The sequence below is a fragment of the Rhinopithecus bieti genome, unplaced genomic scaffold (genome assembly GCF_001698545.2).
Source record: "Rhinopithecus bieti isolate Rb0 unplaced genomic scaffold, ASM169854v2 scaffold_11933, whole genome shotgun sequence".
In the NCBI taxonomy this organism is placed as follows: Eukaryota; Metazoa; Chordata; class Mammalia; order Primates; family Cercopithecidae; genus Rhinopithecus; species Rhinopithecus bieti.
In genome coordinates, this window is record NW_016806995.1 from 1,535,500 (window position 1) to 1,560,841 (window position 25,342).

At 45.0% G+C, this 25,342-nt stretch overlaps 1 protein-coding gene across 2 annotated transcripts in view; it reads left to right on the forward strand.

Annotated features, from left to right (window-relative positions):
- The window catches only part of SVOP (SV2 related protein), a 114,165-nt gene that overhangs the window by 53,522 nt on the left and 35,301 nt on the right, over nucleotides 1-25,342 (forward strand). For both annotated transcript variants that reach the window (XM_017879721.1, XM_017879722.1), the window contains exons 6-8: nucleotides 5,026-5,150; nucleotides 22,210-22,273; nucleotides 24,034-24,159. In XM_017879721.1, the coding sequence (XP_017735210.1) occupies nucleotides 5,026-5,150; nucleotides 22,210-22,273; nucleotides 24,034-24,159 (315 nt within the window). The remainder of the gene's footprint in view (nucleotides 1-5,025; nucleotides 5,151-22,209; nucleotides 22,274-24,033; nucleotides 24,160-25,342) is intronic.

A 25,342-nucleotide genomic window follows, 5' to 3' on the forward strand; every position in this document is an offset into this window, starting at 1 on the left:
TCAAGTGCCTGGGTGACAGAGCAAGGAAAGGAAAAGAAGGAAGGGAGGGAGGGAAGCAGGCGGAGGGAGGGAAGGGAGGGAGGGAAGCGGGGGAGAGAGGGAAGGGAGGAAGGGAGGGAGGAAGGAAGGAAGGAAGGGAGGGAGGGAGGGAGGGAGGGAGAAAAGTGTATAATACACTTTGAATATGGTATGGAGCGGTCACTATCTAGTTCAAAAGCTATTAGGTCTATCTTATCTTTAAGAAGGAAGTGGAGGTGCCTGGCAGGCGCTCAGACTCCCTCTGAGGATCCCTGGGGGCTCCTCGACCTGTGAATATTGTCCTTTGGTTGAGCATGTTAGAGAATACCACGGGCCATGTTTGGCCCACGGGCGCCAGGTTTTCTAGGCTACAAGTTGCAAACTGTAATCCATAGGCCAAATATGGCCCCCGATGTGTTTTATTTATCCTGCACAACATTTTGAAGGATTTTGAATCAGTTGCCTCCATTTCAAAAGTGACATCTTGCATAAAAATAAAGTTATGATTTTTTTGGAAAATCAGGTAATCTGGGCCTGGAATCCACATTTTGTCATGGTAATTTTTGGCTAAAGTTGAACAGAGGCTGACAAGACAGGGCAAGTTCTCTGTAATTCTGCCAGGCCCCCCATCCTTGCTGTGTTACACTTGCATTGTGCGTTTATGTTCTCTGTCAGAGGTAACAGGGAGCCATCAAAGGCTCTAGAGGAAGGCAGTGGCTCATTCGAGGTTGGAAGTTCTGGCTCCAACTTTGGCACCACGGACTGATCTTCAGCAGATCGCTCAACCACTTGGGCCCTTGCTCTGCTAATTTGTAAAGCAGACATGAAAATAATAACCTTTGTTCACAGGGCTGCTGTGAGGACCCAGCTTAATGATGTGACAACGGTGAATGAAATGCAAATGAAAGTTCCATGAAGTCAGAAACTCTGGCTGTCATGTTCCCTACGGTAGCCCAGGGCCTGGCAAACAGCAGGTGTTCAATATATGCATATTTTATGCACGAATGGATGAATAATATATATCAGTATCTTTAATGCTGGGTCCACAGCACATGTTCAACATGTGTTTATTGAATAAATGAATGAATGGGTGAAGAATATATGTCAGTGTCTGGTATACAGCAGGTGCTCAATACATGCTTATCAAATGAGCAAATTAATGAATGCATAATGTCTATGCACCTACCCTGGAGCCTTATATACAGGGGATGCTCAATAAATGTAAAAAGAAGGGAGAGAGGAAAGGAGGAAAGAAGGAAGGAAGGAGCTATCAATCTATAAAGGGCAGAACAGATATTAGACTGAATGACAGTCACAGTTAATGAGAAGCCCAAAGGCCCATGAGACATTCCTGCAGAGTCCCACACAAGCTCTTCGGTGGGACTTGCTGGCAGCACCCCCTGCTTTTGTAATAGCCGTGACAGTCCTTACACAGGGTTGCTGAGCCCTCGTTTTGGGGTAGCTGGAAAGCCGTGGCATCAGCAGACAAATGCAGAGCCAGCTGCAGCCTGCTGCGACCAAACAGGACAGATCAGTGTGTCTCTGCTGCCTGGCAGGGGGATAATACGGCTCCCAGCAGACCTTGAAGGAGGGTTAATTCCCATGCAATCATCTCGGTGCCTTCTTTTCTCCCACTGCTGCTAATTAAGTCTTGTGTTTGATTCAAGACTCCTTGGATTCCAAGGAAGAAAGTCCCTATTAAGTTAGCTTAAGCCAAAAGAAAGGGATTAAATGTCTGTATGGCCAGTACCAATGTCACAGTCATGCATTTAGGAGTGCAAAAATGTTGCTTTATTATTATCATTGCTTCCTAGACGTTAGTCAATCCTGTGCCATCTATTATCTTATGTACTTAATATCTTTCTCCTTTCTTTCTTTTTTTAAATTTAATTTTTGTAGACCAAGGGTCTCGCTATGTTGCCCAGATTGGTCTCAAACTCCTAGCCTCAAGTGATCCTTTTGCCTCAAACTCTCAAAGTACTGGGATTACAGGCATGAGCCACCTTGTCCTTAGCTTAATAACTTTCTTCATATCAAATTGCTTTTTAAAAATCTATCACCTGTAACATGGGGCTAATAAAAGAAATTGGAATATATTTTTGGAAAGTGAAACTATAGTTTTAATTGGAAGATCAATAACAATTGCCTTAAGTAGGAAGTGTCTGCAAAAATAAATGCAACACAAATAAAACAATGTTATTAAATTCTAAGTGGTTGTGGTTGTCCCAGTGCCTTCTGTGTTAAATAGAGAGCAGAATAGCTGTTCTTAAAAGGTGTCAGCTGGGTGTAGTGGCTCATGCCTGTAATCCTAGCACTTTAGGAGGCTGAGGCGGGTGGATTGTTTGAGTCCAGGAGTTCGAGACCAGCCTGGGCAACATGGCGAAACCCCTTCTCTACTAAAAATACAAAAATTAGCTGGCCATGGTGGCGCAAACCTGGAATACCAGCTACTCAGAGGCTGAGGCAGGAGAATCGCTTGAACCCAGGAGGCGGAGGTTGCAGTGAGCTGAGATCGTGCCACTGCACTCCAGCCTGGGTGACTGAGCGAGACTCTATTTCAAATAAGTAAATAAATAACTACAAATAGAGATAAATAAATCGGTGTTTACAGACTGGCACCTCACGGACTCTTTCTCTTTGACATAATCATAAAAATGAAGACTGAAATGAAAAAGAAATAACTTTCTTGTGAGGAGATGCAAAGTTATTTAAAATACTCTCTCTGCCACCTAAAGTCATTTTCTAAAAGACCTGAAATCATCTGGTAGGCTTCCAAATTTCCTCGCTCATCTCCTTTAATTCACTTTCAAAAAATCAGTATGTTTCATACTTGTCCCCTGAAGTATTCCCTGGGGGACAGGAAGGTGAACTCACCCTTGGAGCTCTGGGAAGGGTATTGCAGAAAGAGGCCTGCCCCAGACCTCACAGAGCAGGTTGAAAATACATGCGAAATTTGCATTTTACCCTCTCATATTTGGCATCGATTGTGACATAAAAATAGTATTTGTTTATTCTTAATTTTTTTTTTCAATCTCTAAGTGTAATTAACACTCCAGGAATATGTGCCATGTTTGTCTTTCTTGTTTTGTTTTGTTTTGTTTTGAGATAGAGTCTCACTCTGTAGCTCAGGCTGGAGTGCAGTGGCATGATCTTGGCTCACTGCAACCTCCACCTCCTGGGTTCAAGCAATTCTCATGCCTCAGACTTCCGAGTAGCCGGGACTACAGGCACCCGCCACTCCGCCTGGCTAATTTTTGCATTTTTAGTAGAGACGGGGCTTCACCATGTTGACCAGGCTAGTCTGGAGCTCCTGGCCTCAAGTGATCCGCCGGCCCCAGCCTCCCCAAATGCTGGGATTACAGGTGTGAGCCACCGCGCTCGGCCCCCTGTTTGTCTTGAAGCATTGTGTCCCTCTGTGGTTCTTGACCCTATTGAACACATGCCTCCTTTACTTTAAAAATGTCAAAAATTTGCCTCTGTAATCCCAGCTACCCAGGAGACTGAGGTAGGAGGATCCCTTGAACTCAGGAGCTCAAGATCAGTGTGGGCAACATAGCAACACTCCATTTCTTTAAGAAAGTGAACAATTCGAATAATGCCTTCTTAACCATCCAGAAAAAACTTTCAAAGATAAAATAACCTAGTCACTCACATACTTTAAAAAAGAAATCACCTGGGCGTGGTGGCTCACACCTGTAATCTCAGCACTTTGGGAGGCTGAAGTGGGTGGATCACTTGATCCCAGGAGTTTGAGAATAGCCTGGGCAACATGGTGAAATGCCGCCTATGTAAAATATACAAAAATTAGCCAGGCATGGTGGCACACATCTAGGCTTCCAGCTGCTTGGGAGGCTGAAGTGGGATGATCACTTGAGCCCGGGAGGTTGAGGCTGCAGTGAGCCGAGATTGTACCACTACACTCTAGCCTGGGCAACAGAATGAAATCCTGTCTCAAAATAAATAAATAAGAAAGAAATAAGTTCTTTGTTTGGTTTGCAAATTAGGAGGATCTAAGAGTATGTCATTCATTAAAATAACTTCAAAATGAGTTTGCCAACACAGGAAACTGCCTTTATATTATGTTTTATTCTTCATAGTAAAAATATCACTCAGTACAATTATACTTTGATATAGTTTTATCTTGGTGCAATAGATGTTAGAATAATGATGCCAAGATAAACTTGCCAATGAGAAAAAGAAAGAAATCAGTTCTAAAGTGCTAACCAGGAGGGATAAATTTAAAACATCATTAATAAAATAAAATTTATTTTTAATATGCAAATGTTTACTTACAACTCTGTCTAGGTGACAAGGGGTCAATATCTGCCCCTGATTTAAATACGTTTGGATTTAATGGAATATTATTGATGCTTTTTCTTTACATTTGACCTTTTAAAATAAGGTTTAAATCAGTCTATTCATAGATAAACCCTGTGAAGGAAAGCTGACACTGAAGTTTCCCATCAGTGACTCAAATGCTGCACACAGCGTTGTCATTGACAGCATGGTTTTCCGAAAAGAACAATTTTGTAAAGTTCCGGGTCAAACAAAGTAAATTTTCTTTTGACTTATCTGAAAGTGGCATTCCTGAAAAATTAAGTGTGTATTCAAACTATGCCAAAGAAAAAGTCTTGAATGTGTGAGACAGAGCAAAAGGTCTAGGTGCAGATCATCAGAAACAGTTCCAGCTGCATGATGGGTGGGCAGAACATTTGAGATGGTAGGAGATGCAGGACAAGTCTATTTTGTCTCCTGCATTGTGGAATATCTGACATATCTGGCCCAGACTGGCATTCAATGCCAATCATTGGGACAACCAAGAATGTCCCACGATTTTCTTACCCACCCACTATGGGTTGGCACTCCCCATACAGAGGACTCCAGTATCCCTTTGGTTGTGTAGGCTTCCTTTAGCGTGCCCTCATTATCGGCAGCTCTCAGTGCAGTGCAAACGCTACCTGGAGGCGCTGAAAAGCCCTTGTGATTCCGTGTCTTCCTTCTCCGCAGGGACTGAAGATCAGCGTGCTGTGGACGCTGTACTATGGCATCCTTAGTGCTTTTGCGCCCGTGTATAGCTGGATCCTGGTGCTCCGGGGCCTGGTGGGCTTCGGGATTGGAGGAGTTCCCCAGTCGTAAGTAAATACCCAGTGCTGGCTATGCAGCCAGGCTGCCCATCCACATGTCTGTTCATGGCCTGGGTCGGGAGGTAGGGGCTGAGATGGGGGAGCAAGGGTGCAGAGATAGCTATACCAGGGCTTCCAGGATCAAGGAGCTATGGTGTAGCAAGAAAATAGCATCATTATCAGTATTGTTAGGATCAATAACAGCAGCAAAACAACACAATGGCTGGAAGTTTGCAAGCGAAATAATAATGCATCTAACACTGATGGACTGTTCCACTTGGACGCATCGCAGCAGCCCAAGAGGTGTGTGTTACTGTATTATTTCAATCTCTGTTTTACAGTTGGGGAAACTGAGGCTCAGAGAGTGAAATCATCTGTTTGAATCACATGGTGGGTAACTACAACATCCATGCTTTTAGCCACTATGAATGCTGCTTTCCACACTCTTCCAACCTAAACACAAGGCAGGGTATGATGCTGACCACATGTCACCCGGGCAGTAATTTGCTGGTGTTGTAGTTTAAGGTACTGAGAATATTCAGAGCTGTAGGAAGAAGCCACTTTCTCCTGGGGGATTGAGGAGGACTTCCTATTTGTGATGGGCCCTGAAGCAGAAATTGGCACACTATGGCATATGGGCAGAATTCGACCTGCTGACTGGTTTTGTCAATAAAGTTTTATTGGAATACATCGCACCCTCCATTTATGTATTATCCATGGTGATTTTCATGCCACAGCAACAGAACTGAGTAGTTTCAGCAGATATACGGCCTGCAAAGCCTGAACTATTTACTATGTGGCCCAATATAGAAAATGTGTGTTGGACCCCACCCTAAAAAGTAATAGCCAATATTTCGTGTTAACTATGTGGCAGATGCTGTTCTAAATGGTTTACCTAGACAATCTCCTTTAAGCTCTCATTTTCCCTAGAAGGTAAATTCTATTATTAACCCCATTTTACAGATAAAGAAACTGAGGCACAGAGAGGTAAAGTAACTTGCTCCAGGCAACACAGCCAGGAAGTGACGGAGCTGGAATATGAACTGGACCTTCTAACCCCAGTGCCTGGGCTCTATACCCATTGCATTTTACTGCCTTGCTATTAAGAAGGCAAAGGATTTGGAAAGACCCAGAAGGAGACTTGGAGAAGATGTAGGATGTTTCCTAGGAAGAGAACCACATGAAAAGAGGAAGCTGCAGCTGAGGCTGAGGAAGGCTAGTTGTCTGGTTGGTCAGCTTGGAAGAATGAGATCTATAAGAATTGAAAGCTGGCCAGGCGCGGTGGCTCATGCCTGTAATCCCAGCACTTTGGGAGGCCAAGACAGATAGATCACTTGAGCTCAGGAGCTCGAGACCAGCCTGACCAACATGGTGAAACACCGTCTCTACTAAAAAATACAAAAATTAGCCGGGCTTGGTGGTAGGCACCTGTAGTCCCAGATACTTGGGAGGCTAAAGCAGGAGAATTGCTTGAACCCGGGAGGCAGAGATTGCAGTGAGCCAAGATCGTACCACTGCACTCCAGCCTGGGCAACAGAGTGAGACTTTGTCTCAATAAAAATTCAAAAAAAAAAAAAAAAAAAGAATTAAAAGCTGAGATTGGACAGGTAGGCCAGGTCAAGCTTGTTAAAGGCCTAAAATGCCAGGCCAAAGGGATTCTATTGGTGATGAGGAGCCACTGAGAGCTCTTGAGCAGTGGAGGTGCTTTAGAAGTATGAATGTGGCTGTGGCAGGTAGAGCAGCTTGGAGGTAAGGAATCGTATTGCAATAATGTAGGCAAAGTTTGCAAGAGGACTACGGTGATCCCTTGTAGGGTATTCACTTATTCCACCAATTTTTCTTGAGCACCTATAAATGCGAGGTGCCGGGATGCAGCATCGAGCAATAGCACCACGGTCCCTGTTCTAGGATGGGATCCTGGGGAAGAGACTTTGAGATGGAGATTGCTGTGCGGGTGGTTACTAGGATCACTTGCAAGCAACTGAGAAAATTAGGAGCCGCAGAGGAAGAAGCTGAATTGCAATACCATTGCCACAGAGGCCTCTGCTCAGCTTACAGGGGTTCAGAAGCTGAGGCAGCCCTTCAGAGGTGTTTCAGATTGGGGCAGGGGGGCTAGGCCTTTTTACCCTCACACCAACCAGGCATCGGATGTGGGCGGGCTGCCCTCAAGGATGGAGCATGACCATTGGCAAGGCAGCTACTTTTGGCCAAGGCAACTTCTGCAAGGGACTCAGCTATGAGCTCCCAGCAGGCAAGGCTGCTGCTCATTTTGGAGGGAATAAATGCCTCAGTCCTGAAGGGCAGACCTCGTGGCACATCACAGCATCCTCCCCAGTCCAGGGTGGACCCACTTGCTTCAAATATAGTCATGCATCACTTAATGATGGGGATGTGTTAAGAGAAATGCATCAATAGGTGATTTTGTCACCGTGCAAACATCATAGACTGTCCTCACACAAACCTAGATGGGACAACCTCCTACACAGCTAGGCTATATGGTATAGCCTATTGCTCCAGGGCTACACACCATGTAACTGTACTAAATACTGCAGACAATTTGAACACAATGACACAATGGTATTTGTGTATCTGAACATATCTAGACATAGAAAACCTACAGTAGAGACACAGTATTAATTTTTTTTTAAAGGCCAGGCATGGTACCTCACACCCATAATCTCAGCACTTTGGGAGGCGAAGCAGGAGGATCCCTTGAGCCCAGGAGTCTGAGATCAGCCTGGGCAACAAGGCTAGCCCCCCTCGCTATTCAAGAATAATGAAAATAGGCCAACTCTGGGTGCACTGCCTGTGAGTTAGCCCTGCTTTGCACGGAGCAGTACTCTTCAATAAAAGATTGCAATATAAATTAATTATCACAGTATTATAATCTTATGGGACCACCATCATATATGTGGTCTGTTGTTGACTCAAATGTGTTATGCAGCCCATAATTGTAATCTGTTCACCCCGCCTCAGAACAGTTTCCCCAGGATTCTGGTTAGTCTCTTTTCTGCAGTAAATTAATCTACAGTCCCTGTGATTGCTGCTGGCCTCATGGCTGCAGAGGATGCCAATGCAGCTCATAGTTGAGTCTCGCAGAAGTTGCCTTGGTCAAAAGGCCAAATGTCTCCCACCTCCACTCCCCATTCTAAATTCCTCTCAGCTTCAGTGAGCACCCCCGCTGATCTAGATGGTTTATCTGGGTGGGTGACTGAGACCTCATGCCTAAGGGGTTCGAGTCCCTGGTCGCCATGCCTCTTTTAGGCCATATTTGCTGTGCTTGTCCATTTAACACCAAAATTCAGCAGGAGATTACCAAGAGATGTCTGGTATATCATCTGGGTGACCCTATGATAGATGGGGCTTATTAAGTCTTAATGATGGCTAGGATCAATTTCTCCAACACAGTGGTGACTCTTTTTCTTGCCTGTTCATTTCTCGACACAAAGGAGCCCAAAGTTACTGGGTAGCAGCTGTTTCTTAAAGTCTAATGGGTGCGGGCATGGTGGCTCAAGCCTGTAATGCCAGCACTTTGGGAGGCCAGGGTGGGTGGATCATCTGAGGACAGGAGTTCAAGACCAGCCTGGCCGACACAGTGAAACCCCATCTCTACTAAAACTACAAAAATTAGCTGGGTGTGGTGGCACATGTCTGTAATCCCAGCTACTTGGGAGGCTGAGGCAGGAGAATCCCTTGAACCCAGGAGACGGGTTGCAGTGAACCGAGAGCATACCACTGCAATCCAGCCTCAGCAACAGAGCAAAACTCCATTTCAAAAAAAAAAAAAAGGTCTACTGGGACTCTTGCTGTGTCTCCTGTGGAAGCTTTCCTTCCCTGGGAGCCAGGACCTCTAGACCCACAGAGCCCAGAAGTTGCAGGATGTGAAGTACAAATCCCCTGATCCGGGTCACTGGGACTGATGACAATGAAGCCTACTCTTACTTCAACCCCTAAATTTCCAGACCCATGAATCTTTTCTCCTGGGAATGAAGCATCATAATGGTAGTGGATTGAAGTGGGCATTGTGTCCTGGAGGACAGTGCCCCACCGTCATAGGGCGTCATCTCCAAACTGACACCTTAGTGTCATCGTCAGAGTGCTGTCCCATTGCTCTCTCAGGCCAGCAGGTTCTCTCAGGCCAGCAGCTTCAGGATAGCACAATATATGATAGGACCATTGGATTCCAGGCCATACATCCACTTCTACATCTCCTTCACTCTATATGGGCTCCTTGGGTCCCAAGCAATGTTATGAGGGATCCTTTGTCAGTGGGTCAGACATTGTGTGAGCCCTCGGGTGATGGTGGCGACCGAGACCTTGTGGGCAGGAGAGTTAAACCAGTACCCAGAACTGGTGCAGATTCAGTCAAAATGAATTGCTGCTCCTTCAAAACTGGAAGAGTCCAATGTACCTAAGTTGCTACCAAGTGACATGGAGTGGTTCCATCCTGGGGGGCTCCACACTGGTCTCTGTTGCTGGCAGGCTGGTTCTTCGGCAGCACAAGCAGCAAGATCAGCATTAGAGGGTGGGGATCTGTTCAGTCCTGCCAGAGCGCCCACCCTCTCAGGGGTAATAGTTCAGGAACTGACTTCTTATGCCTGTTGAGCATTGTGATTGGGGAAGACCGGAAGACAGAGCCTAGAAGGGTAATGCTAATTCTTTTTTTTTTGAGACGGAGTCTTGCTCTGTCGCCCAGGCTGGAGTGCAGTGGCCGGATCTCAGCTCACTGCAAGCTCCGCCTCCCGGGTTCACGCCATTCTCCTGCCTCAGCCTCCCGAGCAGCTGGGACTACATGCGCCCGCCACCATGTCCGGCTAATTTTTTTTGTACTTTTAGTGGAGACGAGGTTTCACCGTGTTAGCCAGGATGGTCTCGATCTCCTGACCTTGTGATCTGCCGGCCTTGGCCTCCCAAAGTGCTGGGATTACAGGCGTGAGCTACCGCGCCCGGCCAGGGTAATGCTAATTCTAAAATAGATAATAGGCTCTGAAACCAGACTGCTTGGGTTTGAATCCTGATTGCTCTGTCACATAATAGCTATATGACCTCAGGCAAGTCACTGAACCTTCCTACATCTGTTTCCTCATCTCTAAAATGGAACAACAACATCCCCACCTCATGAGGTCCCTTAAAATAATAGTCATTAAATGACAACATTCTGTAAAATGCCCAGGACAGTGCCTGGCAGAGCACTCAAGATTTATTAACAAGCATTTGATCTGCTGAAGGCTTTGGTAAGAAACTCAAGTGTCATTGTGATGGACGATGGATGACGGATGAATGACTCAAGGTATCACTGTAGACAGAACAGACACAGGGGAGACATGACCACCTGGATTTAACACATGAGCAAACCCCCAGCCTCCTCCTGCCACTTGGGAGGCTGGAGGATGGTGAGTGGCTCTCAGCTCTCCTCAGTCCTTCCCTCCTTGATTCATGATTAATTCCTCCAGGGCTCTGTAGAGTAGGCATTTGACATACACTTCTGAATCTGGGATGAGCTTACAAACCACTGGAGCTTGAAGCAAAGGCTATTCACGGAGCTGCAGCCATAAATCTGGGCTGGCAGGGGCTTGTGGACAATGTGCTCCACTTCTGGCTCAGCTCCAGGAATTCCTGCAGACACAACCACTGCCCTATTCATGAATATGATGAGTTCATTGAGTACGATACAGTTTTCCCCTAGTGGCTGGGAGGAATGTACTCACAGAGCAGCAAATCAAATTCCCTTACCAGGGACGCTCAGAGAGACGCCAGCAGAAATAGACTTCAAACAGTCACTGGATTTTCTTCTTATATAAGGAAAGAAAAAAGAATTAAATATACAGAATGCCCACAGAAATTCTTGTTCAAGATGGTAGAATGAGAAGAGACATTTGCTATTTCTTCTTCTTCCACATTTCCTGGAAATGACATAGAAGTAGAAAGAAATAGAATAAATCTTTTCTTTCTGCAAGAGACAGGGTCTTGCTCTGTTACCCAGGCTGGAGTACAGTGGCACAATCATGGCTCACTGCAGCCTCGAACTCCCAGGCTCAAGTGATCCTTCTGCCTCCGCCTTCCAGGCACACACCACCATGCTCAGCTAATTTTTTCTACTTTTGGGTGGAGATTGGGGTCTCACTATGTTGCCTGGGCTGCTCTTGAATAACTGACCTCAAGCGATCTGCCTGCCTTGGCCTTCCAAAGTGCTGGGATTACAGGCAGGCATCAAGATGCCCAGCTAAGAAATAGAATAAACAGTGCTTGAGAGCAAGAAAACAGTGCCATCAGTGGATCAGAATTTTGAGAAGCCTCTGGAAGCTTATAAGCAGATGGGATTGCAAGGGTGGAGTCACTGGAACAGAGAAAACCACACCCTAAAACAGCAAAGGGGCGGGACTACAAAGAGGAAGAGAGATTCTTCCTGTGGGGCTCTGGGGTAATGGCACAGGACATCAGGGGAATAAAATAAAGGACACAGAGGAGCTAGGAGGGCCTTTCCCCCTTATCTCATGCTTATCTTAAGGGTCCCCGGCTTGCCTGCCTGCTCCCTACCTCTTCCCCATTTAGTTGTTCATGTATTGAACACTGCTATGGCCCTTCCTTTTGGTTATTGAGCTATTACTACATTCCAGACACTGAGCCTCGTGCTTTACATATATTACCACTTTAATGCTCATAACATCTTAGGATATAGATGTTATGATCATCTCCACTTTACAGGTACAAAAGCTGGAGCTTTGTAGAAACTAAGTAGCATGCCCAAGGTCACATAGCTAGTAAATGGCAGAGCTAAGGTTTAGACATCACTTGACCCTCTAAACCTATTCTCTGAACTACTCCACTAAATAGCTTTTTTTTTTTTTTTTTTTTTTTTTTTTTTTTGTCACCCAGGCTGGAATGCAGTGGCATGATATCTTGGCTCACTGCAGCCTACACCTCCTGGGTTCAAGCTATCCTCCCACCTCAGCTTCCCAAGTAGCTGGGATTACAGGAGCACGCCACCACACCTGGCTAATTTTTGTATTTTTAATAGAGATGGGGTTTCACCATGTTGGCCAGGCTGGTCTCGAACTCCTGACCTCAAGCGATTCGCCTGCCTCAGCCTTCCAAAGTGCTGGGATTACAGGCGTGAGCCACCCCACCCAGCCTAAATAGCTCTTTTATCTGTGAGGAGGGCAAATAAAAACTAGAAATGAAATTACAGAAGAAATATTTAGCCACCCAAGACAGCCACTGGCTTCCCACCACTGTAACTCTATCCACTTACACAAAAATAATGTCTTAATTATACAATGTTCCTATCCAGTTACAAAAATGACTCCCCTAAGTTCATGATTTGGAAACATTTAGTTGGAGATATTTTGATGTGATTAAATACAATTAAAAGTTTCCATTAATTTACAATAGCTATACCCTATTGCAGCAACTCATAAAATCAGATGAAAAAGATTTTGCTGTGTAAGTCTTAAAAGCTCAACAACTGAAAGTCCCTGTAATGTACTCTGAATGTTAAGTATAAATGTCAATTAGGGCTGGGAGTGTTGGTTCACGCCTGTAATCCCAGCACTTTGGGAGGCCGAGACGGGTGGATCACCTGAGGTGGGGAGTTCGAAACCAGCCTGACCAACATGGAGAAGCCCCGTCTCTACTAAAAATACAAAATTAGCTGGGTATGGTGGCACATGCCTGTAATCCCAGCTACTCGGGAGGCTGAGGCAGGAGAATTGCTTGAACCTGGGAGGCAGAGGTTGTAGTGAGCTGAGATCGTGCCATTGCACTCCAGCCTGGGCAACAAGAACGAAACTCCATCTCAAAAAAAAAAAAGAAAGAAAGAAAGAAAGTCAATTAGGTCAGTAAGGATCCTGTTCCTCTACCCTGATCTGTGCTTTTCTATGACCCTCCTTCTCTCCTCCCTTCCTCATTCTTTTCTTCCTTCCCCCAAAGTAGAGATTCTCATTCTTGGTGATAAGAACAACAACAACATTAGCCTTAATAGTGATGATGATGATGATAATAATGGAGTTTACCAAGTGCTGGGCACTTTGCTAAACGTTCTGCTCAGACTACCTTACTTGGTCCATTGAACAACTGTTTTATCGCCATATGACAGATGCGAAAACCGAGGCTTAGAGCTCACAAGGGACTTGCTGGAGGTCAGATAGTTGTTATTATTATTTTTGAAACCAGATTTTGCTCTGTTGCCGGGGCTAGAGTGCAGCAACATGACCATACCTCCCTGCAGCCTCAAACTTTTGGGCTCAAGCGATCCTCCCACCACAGCCTCTGGAGTCGCTAGAGTAAAGTGTTTGCCACCACACCCAGCTAATTTTTTAAATTTTTTGTTGAGATGGGCTACAGAGGACAGGGTAGATGGTCTCACTATGTTACCCAGGCTGTTCTTGAACTCAAGTGATCCTCCCATCTTGGCCTCCCAAAGTGTTGGGATTACAGGTGTGAGTCATCATGCCTGGCCAGATGGTTATTACGTGTAGTGTAGGAGGCCTGGGCACAGTGGCTCACGCCTGTAATTCCAGCACTTTGGAAGGCTGGGGCAGGTGGATCACTTGAGGCCAGGAGTTTGAGACTAGCCTGGGCAACATGGCAAAACCCCATCTCTTCTAAAAATACAAAAATTAGCCAGGCATGGTGGTGCACACCTGTAATCTTAGCTACTTGGGAGGCTGAGGTAGGAGAATCGCTTGAACTTGGGAATCGGAGGTTGCAGTGAGCTGAGATTGCACCACTACACTCCAGCCTGGGTGACAGAGTGAGACTCTGACTTGAAAAAAAAAAAAAAGTGGAATGTAGGGTTTGCTTCTACTTTGTAACAAACCACCTTTGCATTCATGGTTTAAAACAATGATTAATTCAACTCATGATTCTGCAGTGAGGCAGTTTGGTGGCTCCTCTAGACTCTATGGGGCTTGCTCAAATGTCTTCAGTCCACTGAATCAGGGGGCACCCGGGCACCTGGTCCCATGGCACCTGGACAAGGGTGGACGGCAGCAAGCAGAAGCCACAAAGCTTCTCGAGGCCTAAGCTTGGAACTAGCATAACATCATTTCTGCTACATTCTGATGGTCAAAGCAAGTCACAAGGCCACCCAGATCCCAGGGAGGGGGAAATGAACTCTTGATGGGACGTGCTGCAGTCACACTGCAAAGGTGCATAGATACTGGGAAGGAAAGTATTGGAGCAACTTTGGCAAGCCAGTTATAACTGGGTTCAAATCCAGGTGTGTCTGGTGTCAAAGCCCTAACCATGTTGAACAACAATTTCAAAGGGGTTTCTAGCATATATAGTCAGAAGGTCCTGTTAAATCATTTATGTCCACGGCGTCTCTGGTACTGATTTGGAGAATGACTCTGGTGTGTAGAGCTGGTGGTTCTTAACAGGTTTATATTCCCTTTAAGGCAGGTAAGAGAAATCACATGTAGAATCCCAGATAATTACACTTTCTGTCTACGGAGGGACATCAAGAAGGAATAGACTTTAATTCAAGCCAGGGAATTAAATACAATTTTATTTTTGTCATTACAAACAGTATACTTTGTTTTAGAAAATTTAGAAAATGCAAATAAGCACGAACGAAATGATAACCACCTCTTACTGCGCCGTGTCTCTCCACGAAAATACCAACACAGGTTGGCACTGGGCCAGTATGTTTTACTTCCAGTAGAGGGCGCCATGCACCGCAGTCAAACACCATTTATGTAAGCCGCTGCGAGGGGAAACCTGGAGTAAGGTAACCCACGCCCTCCTTGTGTTTTAGCTACTCTTAAAGACAATACCTCAGGTAGCTGCCCAGCTGTTCTACCTTGAAACCTGCCCTAGAATGATCTTCAAATTGGTGTCAACAATGAGCTTATACACAAAGCCTGTCCTCGTTCCTCCAAAGACCAGGCAGAAATGCCAGGCTGAGATCACAGGTTCTTTCTTTCCAAACACGTGATCCAAATGGCAAGCCTCTAATTGCCCAGTGCTGTAAATGTGATTATTTGCAGTGGGAATTTATTTATGCCAGAATCAGCTGATTCTTGGCATTGCTAATTTCATTGCTCATTCTCTTATTTTTCAGTCTGATTATAATAATTGCCATACTTTGGATAAAGATCAAGTAGCTTGTTTTCATAATGAACTGCTATAAATAATGGCCAAATGTGGGGCACAACAATTATAGGAAAAGACGTTTCTTGTAGCACAGGTGTCAAAAGGAAGAAACTGAACACAACCTAAGCATTCATCAATAGGGGGCAGTTAAATAAATGATGATACTACCGAGATGAGGAAGGCTATGCAGCTGTTAAGAATAATGCTCAGCTGAGCGTGGTAGCTTATGCCTGCAATCCCAGCACTTTAGGAGGAGACTGAAGCAGGCAGGTCGCTTGATTCAGGCATTCAAGACCAGCCTGGGCAACATGGTGAGACCTTGTCTCTGCAAAAAATACAAAAATTAGCCAAGTGTGGTGGTGCACACCTGTAGTCCCAGCTATTCAGGAGGCTGAGGTGGGAGGATCATCTACCCCAGGAGGTCAAGGCTACACTAAGCTGAGATCGTGTCACTGCACTCCAGCCTGGGTGACAGAGTGAGATGCTGTCTCAAAAGAAAAAAATAAAAAGAGTAATTCTTGGCCAGGCATGGTGGCTCATGCCTGTAGTTCCAGCACTTTGGGAGGCCAAGGCAAAAGGATTGCTTGAGCCCAGGAGTGTGAGACCAGCCTGGACAAAATAGTGAGACTCCATGTCTACAAAAAAAAAGAAGAAAGAAAAGGAAAAATTAGCTGGGCATGACTGTGCATGCCTGTCACCCCAGCTACTTGGGAGACTGAGGCGGGAGAATCATTTGAGCCCAGGAGCTCAAGGCTGCAGTGAGCTATGATCGCACCACTACACTCCAGCCTGGGTGACACACCAGACCCTGTCTCAAAAATAAATAAAACTGTAGATTTACCTCTCCTAACATGAAAAGATTTCCATGTTGTCTTGTTGAAGCAGATTCTAACACAGAAATTCAAGAGCAAGAAGTTTCCTCTGGGAGACTCAGCCGCAGGTCCTCCAAATGGTCCCGCTTCACAGATGAGGGAACTGTCCAGTGAGGGTGACTCCCGGGAAGTTTAAATTCTTTGGCACTTCTGGCCTGCCACAAAGCCTGGCCAGGCAAGCTTTAATGGCCAGAGAAAGTTCTCTGGAAACAGTCACAGGTACTGGCAGTTGGAAGGTGGGCTGGCATGCATGGATGTGCGAAGAATGGGGATGTTTGGGTGGAACGCTGACAGTGCGCTGTGTGTGCTAAGAAAAAAAAAAAAAGAAAGAGGCCAGGTGCAGTGGCTCACACCTGTAATCCCAGCACTTTGAGAGGCCGAGGTGGGCGGATCACGAGGTCAGGAGATCGAGACCATCCTGGCTAACACGGTGAAACCCCATCTGTACTAAAATACAAAATTAGCCGGGCGTGGTGGCGGGTGCCTGTAGTCCCAGCTACTTGGGAGGCTGAGGCAGGAGAATGGCGTGAACCCGGGAGGTGGAGCTTACAGTGAGCTGAGATTGCACCACTGCACTCCAGCCTGGGTGACAGAGCAAGACTCTGTCTAAAAAAAAAAAAAAAAAAGGAAAGAAGAGAGGGAGGAAAAGGTAGGAGAGAGGTAAGGAAAGAGAAGGGAAAATGAAAGAAAGAAATAGCATGTTAGTTAAATTTATGTATTTATTTTTTCATAGAAAAGAGGCTGAAAGATTGCAGGCCAGGCACAGTGGCTTATGCCTGTAATCCCAACACTTTGGGAGGCCAAGGCGGGTGGATCACTTGAGGTCAGGAGTTCGAGACCAGCCTGGCTAACATAGTGAAACCCCATCTCTATTAAAAAATACAATAAAATTAGCTGGGCGTTGTGGCGTGCACCTGTAATCCCAGCTACTAGGGAAGCTGAGGCAGGAGAACTGTTTGGACCTGGGAGGCAGAGGTTACAGTGAGCCTGAGATCGCACCACTGCACTGCAGCCTGAGTGAGACAGTGAGACTCCGTGTCAGAAAAAAAGAAAAAAACAACGCCGAAAGATTGCAAAGCAAACTCTGATTAGTAGTTATGGCTTTCGGGAAGGGAAATGGAAGTTGGGGTCATAGGGAGAGGAAGAATCGTCATACGCTCTGCATGCTTATGTATTGGTAAATTATTTTACAATGAGATTGCATTCATATAATACTCTATAACTGAAAAAAAAACAGAATGAAAAGGACTTCATTAAATGAGGTTTATTATAAAACAAATCCTTGATCTCTAAGGATAGAAACAGCTTTGCCCTTAGAATACCCTACTGCACATTTTTGCATGATTAGTAGTTTGACTTCAATTTGGTGAGGGAAAGGTAAACATGGTATTACTATTGATTTTTAAAAATAATATAAGCATACCATTCGGAAAATAGAATAAAATATCAAAGTCATCCGTGATAATTGGTGCAATCTTTAGCAACCACTATAATCTTGGTTTCTATTATCAGGGTTTAGTTAATGAAATTCCTCATGGTTTTCTGTTGAGTAAGGTACTGGAGGGAATATAAATTGGAACAACTTTTTGGAGAAGCACTTTGGTAGTATATATCTCAAATCATAAAAACAGGCATACCCTCTAACTCAAATTCTACTTAGGGGGATCTGTCCTAAGGAAACAAGGTGAAGACAACGACTTTCAGCCTAAAGATGTTTAAGGAAGTGTTGTTTATAACTGTGAAACCGTCCCAACAGGGAAGTGATTCATGGGTTGCATGATATAGACAAACCTAGTTTAAAATGTTGGCTCTTCTGCTTACTAACTTACTAGCTATGCAATCCTGGTCAAGTAACAACTTTTCTGTCGTTGATAGATGTAGATATGAAAATGGTGGTAGTCCATTCTCACAGTGCTATAAATAACTATCTAAGACTGGGTATTTTATAAAGAAAAGAGGTTTAATTGACTCACAGTTCCACAGGCTGTACAGGAGGTATGACTGGGGAGGAATCAGGAAACTTACAAGCATGGTGGAAGGCAAAGATGAAGCAAGCATATCTTCACATGACAGCAGGAGAGAGAGAGAGTGAAGAGGGAAGTGCTACACACTTTTAAACAACTGGATCTCATGAAAACTCACTCACTATCATGAGAACTGCGAGGGGGAAAACCACCCCCAAGAGCCAATTACCTCCTACCAGGTCCCTCCCCCAACACTGGGAGTTACATTTCAACATGAGATTTGAGTGGGGCCAAGAGCCAAACCATCTCTCTCTCTCTCTCTCACGCACACACACACATACACACACACACACATTGGGAATTGTAATTACTTACCCCCATGACTTGCAATTCTCATTGGGTGAGCTAATCCATGCAGAACATCTAGAGTAGTGTTAAACACATAGCAGATACTCAGTAAAAGGTTGCTATTATTAAGGATAGTATGGTTCATACATGTGATAGAATAGATGTGTGCAAGAGCCTATTAAATGGCATGGAAATGCTTGTTTATAAATCAGATTGATAGTAGGCATTCTTGAGTATAATCTCAGTTAGGGATTCATACAGAGAGAAAAGAGAGACTAAGACAGAAAGAGAGAATGTACTAAAATACACTATGAAGTGAGACTAGCTGGCATTAACATTTCCTTCTTGCTTTTCTCTAAAGAGAGTCCCACTGAACTACTGAAGCCCTAGCCCTTCTTCTGAGGCTCCTGAGAATTCTTCTTGCTTTGGACAGAAGTGCCTTTGCTCAGAATCCTAACAAGGACTTTTACTGATTATAGAAAGAACTGTGTCTAAATCTCAGTGGTATTGCTGAGGCCACCTTTTGAAAAGTGAAATGCTCTGTAAGGAAACCCATTGATTGGGCTGCATAGAAGCAGACAGAACCGGGGCAGAGATTTCTCTATAAGTGATTTATTGAAAGTGTTCTTGGGAGGAAGCTGTAAGAGTGAAAGATGCTAAGAGAAAGATACAGGGAAGAAGTTCACAAGGATGTGGTTTCTTCTGGACTCACCTGAGCACACAGGGAGCTAAGGAGTGTTCATTGCTCCACAGGGTCTGACCCCACCCCTCCCCAATACCAGGGGTGGGCCTTTTATACACATACACGCCAGTCTGCAGCCTGCCCTGGGGAGATGGGCATAACTCCTAGGTACCTCTGGGATGATGCAGCTTTAGTTGCTCAAGAGTATCCATAAGAGAAGGTTGCAGGTATGAGCCATTAGCAGAAGCGCAAGGTGGGCATACAGACCTAGTAAAGGGATCCTAGGAGATCTAAATGGATCCCGAGCACCATCTGCCTTCAAAGAGTTAAAGGAAATTAACTTCCCTTTATCCCCAACCCCCCACCCCTTAAGAAGAGCTAGGAGAATAACATGAGGCCATTTAGTAGCTCAGATGCCTGGCTTAGGTGGGAGATATGAGAGAAAAGAAGGCCTCCTCTTTCTAGCAAAATTGAAGGCAGCATGGGGTAGGTGGGAGCAGGGATTGATTTCAAAGTTCCCTTCCATGTCCAGCATGCCCAAAGGTTGAGGAAGTGAACAGGAGGAAAGCGTGGAAGCAGCAGACAGAGGAGGCAGCCAGTGCAGTTGGGACATTGCTTACATTAAGGAAACAAGTAAATTGAGCAAAGACGTAACTGTATTGAGGATAATAAGACCAGAGTTCCCATTCTTGGAGAAGGGAATTGCAGCATGGAAGTGAGGAAGGTTAGAATGAACCCTAAGGTGATGAACTGAAATGGAAAGTATCAGTATGAACTCATTTTAAATAAATATACACAGATAGTTATAGATATGGTGAGTGTGTGAAGAGAGAGGGAGAGAAGTAAGATAGAGATAGATAGATAGACAGATAATCTCTTAGCTGTGTCCGCCAAGAGGACCCAGCAGCAGTGACACCCCAGGAGCAATGAGCACACTGAGCACAGAGATCTTGGTTTCTAAATACCATCTTCTGCCAAAGGGAACAAGAGCTTCTTAGAAAGGTGATGACAGACTCCAGGGCTGGGGCAAAGGAAGTACAAGATGAGCTGGATATCTTGTGCTAGAAAATAGGGAAGACCTCAAGGAATGATGGAGACAGGCCAAAAAAAAATAAGAATCAGCTTGAAGGGGCTCCCACTGGGCAGATCTGGTACAGTCTGAGCGTCAAAATAATAACAGGTTGCAGGCCGGGTATGGTGGCTCACACCTGTAATTCCAGCACTTTAGGAGGCTGAGGCAGGCAGATCACTTGAGGTCAGGAATTTGAGACCAGCCTGGGCAACATGGTGAAACTCTATCTCTACCAAAAGATACAAAATTAGCCAGGCATGGTGGCGGGCACCTGTAATCTCAGCTACTCAGGAGACTGAGGTGGGAGAATTGCTTGAACCCAGGAGGTGGAGGTTTCAGTGTGCCAAGATTGTGTGCCACTGCACTCCAGCCTGAGCAACTGAGTAAGACCTTGTCTCAAAATACTACTACTACTACTATTACTACTACTACTACTACTACTACTACTACTACTACTACTACTACTACTGGGCTTCAACTCATGGAATAAAATTGGAATCTGCCAGTCCTTATTGATTAAAAGGACAGATAGGTAGATAGATATATAGATAGATAGATAGATAGATAGATAGATAGATAGATAGATACTAGATAGATAAGATAGATAAAGGGAAGGAGGAAAAGCTCTTCTGAGCATCAAAATAATAATGGGCTATAACCCACTGCATAAATAGGACTCCACAAGTCCATACCGATTAAATGGATAGACAGATAAGATGAAGGAAAGAAGGAAAATCTCTTTCTTACAGTTGAATGTCAACTAATAAATACAGAAGGAATGACAAAATAAAAAATACCATTTGTGGGGCTGGGTGCAGTGGCTCATGCCTGTAATCCTAGCGCTTTGGGAAGTCAAGGCAGGAAGATAGCTTGAGCCCAGGAGTTTGAGACCAGCATGAACAACATAGTGAGACCTTATCTCCACAATAATAAAAAAAATAAAATTACTGGGGCGTGGTGGCATGTGCCTATAGTCCCAGCACCTGTAGTCTTGGAGGCTGGTAAGAGGATGGCTTGAGCCTGGAAGGTTGAAGCTGCAGTGAGCCAGGATCACACCATGCACCCTGTCTCAAAAAACAAAACAAACAAACAAAACAACCATTTGTTACCATCACAGTTGTAGATGACATAGATAGAGATAGTCAATGGCTAAAGCTGGTGGGTAAAGGTTATGTGGGGAACAGGATATTGGCATAATCTGAATACTTCCCCACAAAGGGGATATATTCTTAATCACAAATGGAAAATTATAACTTAGGGTTGAGAAATCTGTCAGACCAGATTACCAAGCTGGCAATCTCCATCACCAGCTTGATCAGGTGATGAAGAGTAATGTCACCAGTGATGGGACAGGTTGACATTGTGTGCCCTGGTGTGCTGAGAAGGGCTCAGGTTGAAGAGTTCCTGCCAAAAAAACATTTTCCCCGGACTTATTGGATTATGGGTAGGGCTCAATGGCAGCAGTTAGGAAATTTGAGAATCACTTGGGGAGTCAAAATGCAGGTGAGGCCGGGCATGGTGCCTCACATCTATATTCCCAGAGCTTTTGGAGTCCGAGGTGGGAGGATCACTTGAGGCCAGGAGTTCGAGACCAGCCTGGGTAACATACATCTGTACAAATCATCATAATAATAATTAGCCAGGAGTGGTGGTGCATGACTGTAGTCTTAGCTGCTCTGGAGGCTGAGGCAGGAGGATCACTTAAGCCCAGGAGTTCAAGGTTGTGCAGTGAGCTATGATTGCACTTCAGCCAGGGTGCCAGAGTGAGACACCAACTCACAAATAAGTAAATAAATAAATACAATAAAATAAAATGCAGATGTCAGGGCCTTATCCCTGGGAGTCTGTTTCTGAAGGTCTGGGGAGGGAGGGAGCTAGAGATCTGTATATTTAACCATCATCATCTCAGGAAATTCTGATGTAAGTGGTTCACTGACCACCCTTGGAGGAATGTTGGCAGGAAATTCAGAAAACGGTAGCCATTTGCCCACCCAGTTCTGATCTTAATTCTTTTCTGTCCCTTTTACATTTCCAGGGTGACGCTGTATGCCGAGTTCCTTCCCATGAAAGCCAGAGCTAAATGTATTTTGCTGATTGAGGTAAGGAGGAGAGCGGCCTGGGTCTCTAGAGCGTGTGGATTCCGGCAGGAGGTTCTCAGATGTCTTGAGCCACAGGCCAAGGAAAAGGGAGTTTAAGAAAAAAATATTACAGACTCAATATGTAAAGATGTAAAAGGATCAGTTACATCATTTCTGACATGCCAGTTTTGCAATATGGACAAATTCTTCAATTGACAAGAACATTCAATCTATCATCCCTCAAAAAAAAAAAAAAAAATGTCAGCAAGGGTATGGAAGAGTATGTTTTCTTGAACTGTAAATAGCTTGTATCTGAGAGCTGGTGTTGAATATGTGGCGTTAGTAGACCAAACTCTGGCCCACACCCATATCATCACCCACCACCTGTCTTTTTAGTCAAGAATTTCCATTCTTGACCATTTCTGTGGCCTATAGACTACCTTAAAACTTTCGTGGTCCAGCTAGTTCCTCTCAAGTTTTTCTTCCAGGGTCTCGTGACCCATTTTCTAACCATGATCTGAAAGATCTCAGAGCAAATACAATGGCTCCATGACTCCCCGCCTCATGCAGCTGCCCAATGGCCCCTCCACACAGTGGCAGAATGGTTTATTTGCCCATGCCGGACATTGATTCCAACAGTGATGACAATGAACCCACTCTGATGTCCCCAATCACTATAACCACACTGACAATTTTAATTGCATTGGTCCCACAGCCCAACATCCTGACTACATCTGCTTCTTACCAATTAGGGGGATGCTCCACTGATCCACACTGATGTGGAAGAATCTGTTGTTTAAATATTGAAATGCATCTGGGACTTTGGGAGGCCGAGGCAGGAGGTTCACTTGAGGCCAGGAGTTCGAGTTTGCAGTGACATGTGATCACATCACTGCACTCCAGCCTGAGTGGTAGAGCAAGACCCCATCTATTTAAAAAAAAAAAAAAAAGGGCCAGGCACAGTGGCTCATGCCCATAATCCCAGTACTTTGGGAGGCCAAGGCATTTGGATCACCTGAGATCAGGGGTTTGCAACCAGCCTGGCCAACATTGTGAAAACCCATCTCTACTAAAAAATACAAAAAATTAGTCAGGTGTGGTGGTGGACTGTAATACCAGCTAGTCAGGAGGCTGAGGCAGGATAATTGCTTGAACCCAGGAGGCGGAGGTTGCAGTGAGCTGAGATCGTGCCATTACACTCCAGCCTAGGCAACATGGCAAGACTCTGTCTAAAAAAACAAAAAAGAAGAGGAAGAGGAAGAGTGAAGAAGGAGGAGTAGGAGGAGAAGGAGTAGGAGGAGAAGGAGGAGGAGGAGAAAAAGGAGGAAGAGGAGGAGTGGAAGAAAAAGAAATACATCTAGACCAGCTGATCTTGAGCCTGGGAGGTTGAGGCTACAGTGAGCCATGATTGGGACACTGTACTCCAGCCTGGGTGACAGGGCAAGACAGAGAGAGAGAGAGAGAGAAAACCAATGTGTTCACTACCAATTTGATATCACGTAATGTTGATCATATTGATCTCCTTAACCAGAGCTGCCACATTGCCCAGCTCCAGCGGGTGACATGCAAATATTATACAGTGTAGATGGTACCCTCGTAAGCTGGGCAACGTGGCAGCCCTGGCTCACCCATACAGACCACAGGGAAAGGGTGACTATTCTAACCTTGCTGACTCCAGTAACCCCTTACCCATAGAGATACCCTTGTCCACAGTGCCCCCATAATTCCTCACTGCGAGGACCATGCTTCTCCCACCACTGACCCTGATTCTCCTGTGCCAGGTATTCTGGGCCATCGGGACAGTGTTTGAGGTCGTCCTGGCTGTGTTCGTGATGCCCAGCCTGGGCTGGCGTTGGCTGCTCATCCTCTCGGCTGTCCCGCTCCTCCTCTTTGCCGTGCTGTGTTTCGTAGGTATCCTTTAAGAGATTTCAGCTTTTGCTACCTGACACCTTACAGTCCACTCTATTTTGGTGGGGAGGGGATGGAGAAGGATACCAAAGCCACCTTTTAAGATTATTTTTTTAAATCAGGAAATGAGACAAGGGAGCTGTGGCCTGGGGTAGCCCCAGCATGGAGTGTTAGATTTCCTCCAGACAGACACTTCTGGGATGTTTTCTGGGGAGATAACTGGGGATGGGAGGACACATTGGCCCCATCATTGCAAAATCTACACTTAAAGTGATTGTATTGCACTAGTTGAGACTCTTAAGTTGCAAGCGACAGAAACCCAATTCGAACTGGCTTGAGTAAAAGAGAGGAATAAATACGTTTCGGAGGATTAAATCGGACTTCAGGCATGGCTGCTCCAGGAGTTTAAATGATCTCTTCATCTCAGCTCTGCATAAACCACACCCTCTACTGAGATCTTGCCACATACTCATCATTTCATGGGCACATGTATGTAACACTTTACAGCCAGTAGGCACTAAAATAAGCCTAGAGATGGGTAGTTCTCATGTATGGTAAATACTACAAAAATTTCTGGTAATGACAATAAGTATTAATCATTATTAAGCTTAACTGTGTGGCAGGCTTTGTGCTCCATGCATTATCACATTTATTCCTCCCAATAATCACAGGACTCTAATGAATCCCTGTATTAGTCAGGATGATACCAGCTGCTGAAACAAATGAAGCCCACAAGTTCAGTAACATAGTACGATAAGAGCTTCTCTCTCACTAACACAATAGTTCAGAATGACTTTTCTGGTTGGCAAGTGGAATTCTGGGCCCAGTTTTTGTCCAGCTGGTGGCTCTGCTATCCTCTAGGGCTTTGAAGTCTTCTACATACACTCAACAGACTTGCAAAAGGCAAGTGGAGACTGCACAGTCACTTTTTAAATACCTTGGCAGGGAATAGTCAGCTCATATGCCATTGGTGAACGCAAGTCACATGGTCCCACCTAGATGCAAGAGGAGCTGGGAAATGTAGTCCCTGTCCGGGCAGCCACATCTAAGGACAACTTTGCACTATGAAAAAGGAAACAGAATGTTGGTGGGCATTTGCACTCTCTGCTATATCCTCTTTTTATTGATAAGAAAACTGAAGCCCAGAGGGGCTGACTTGTTTTTTTTTTTTTTTTTTTTTTT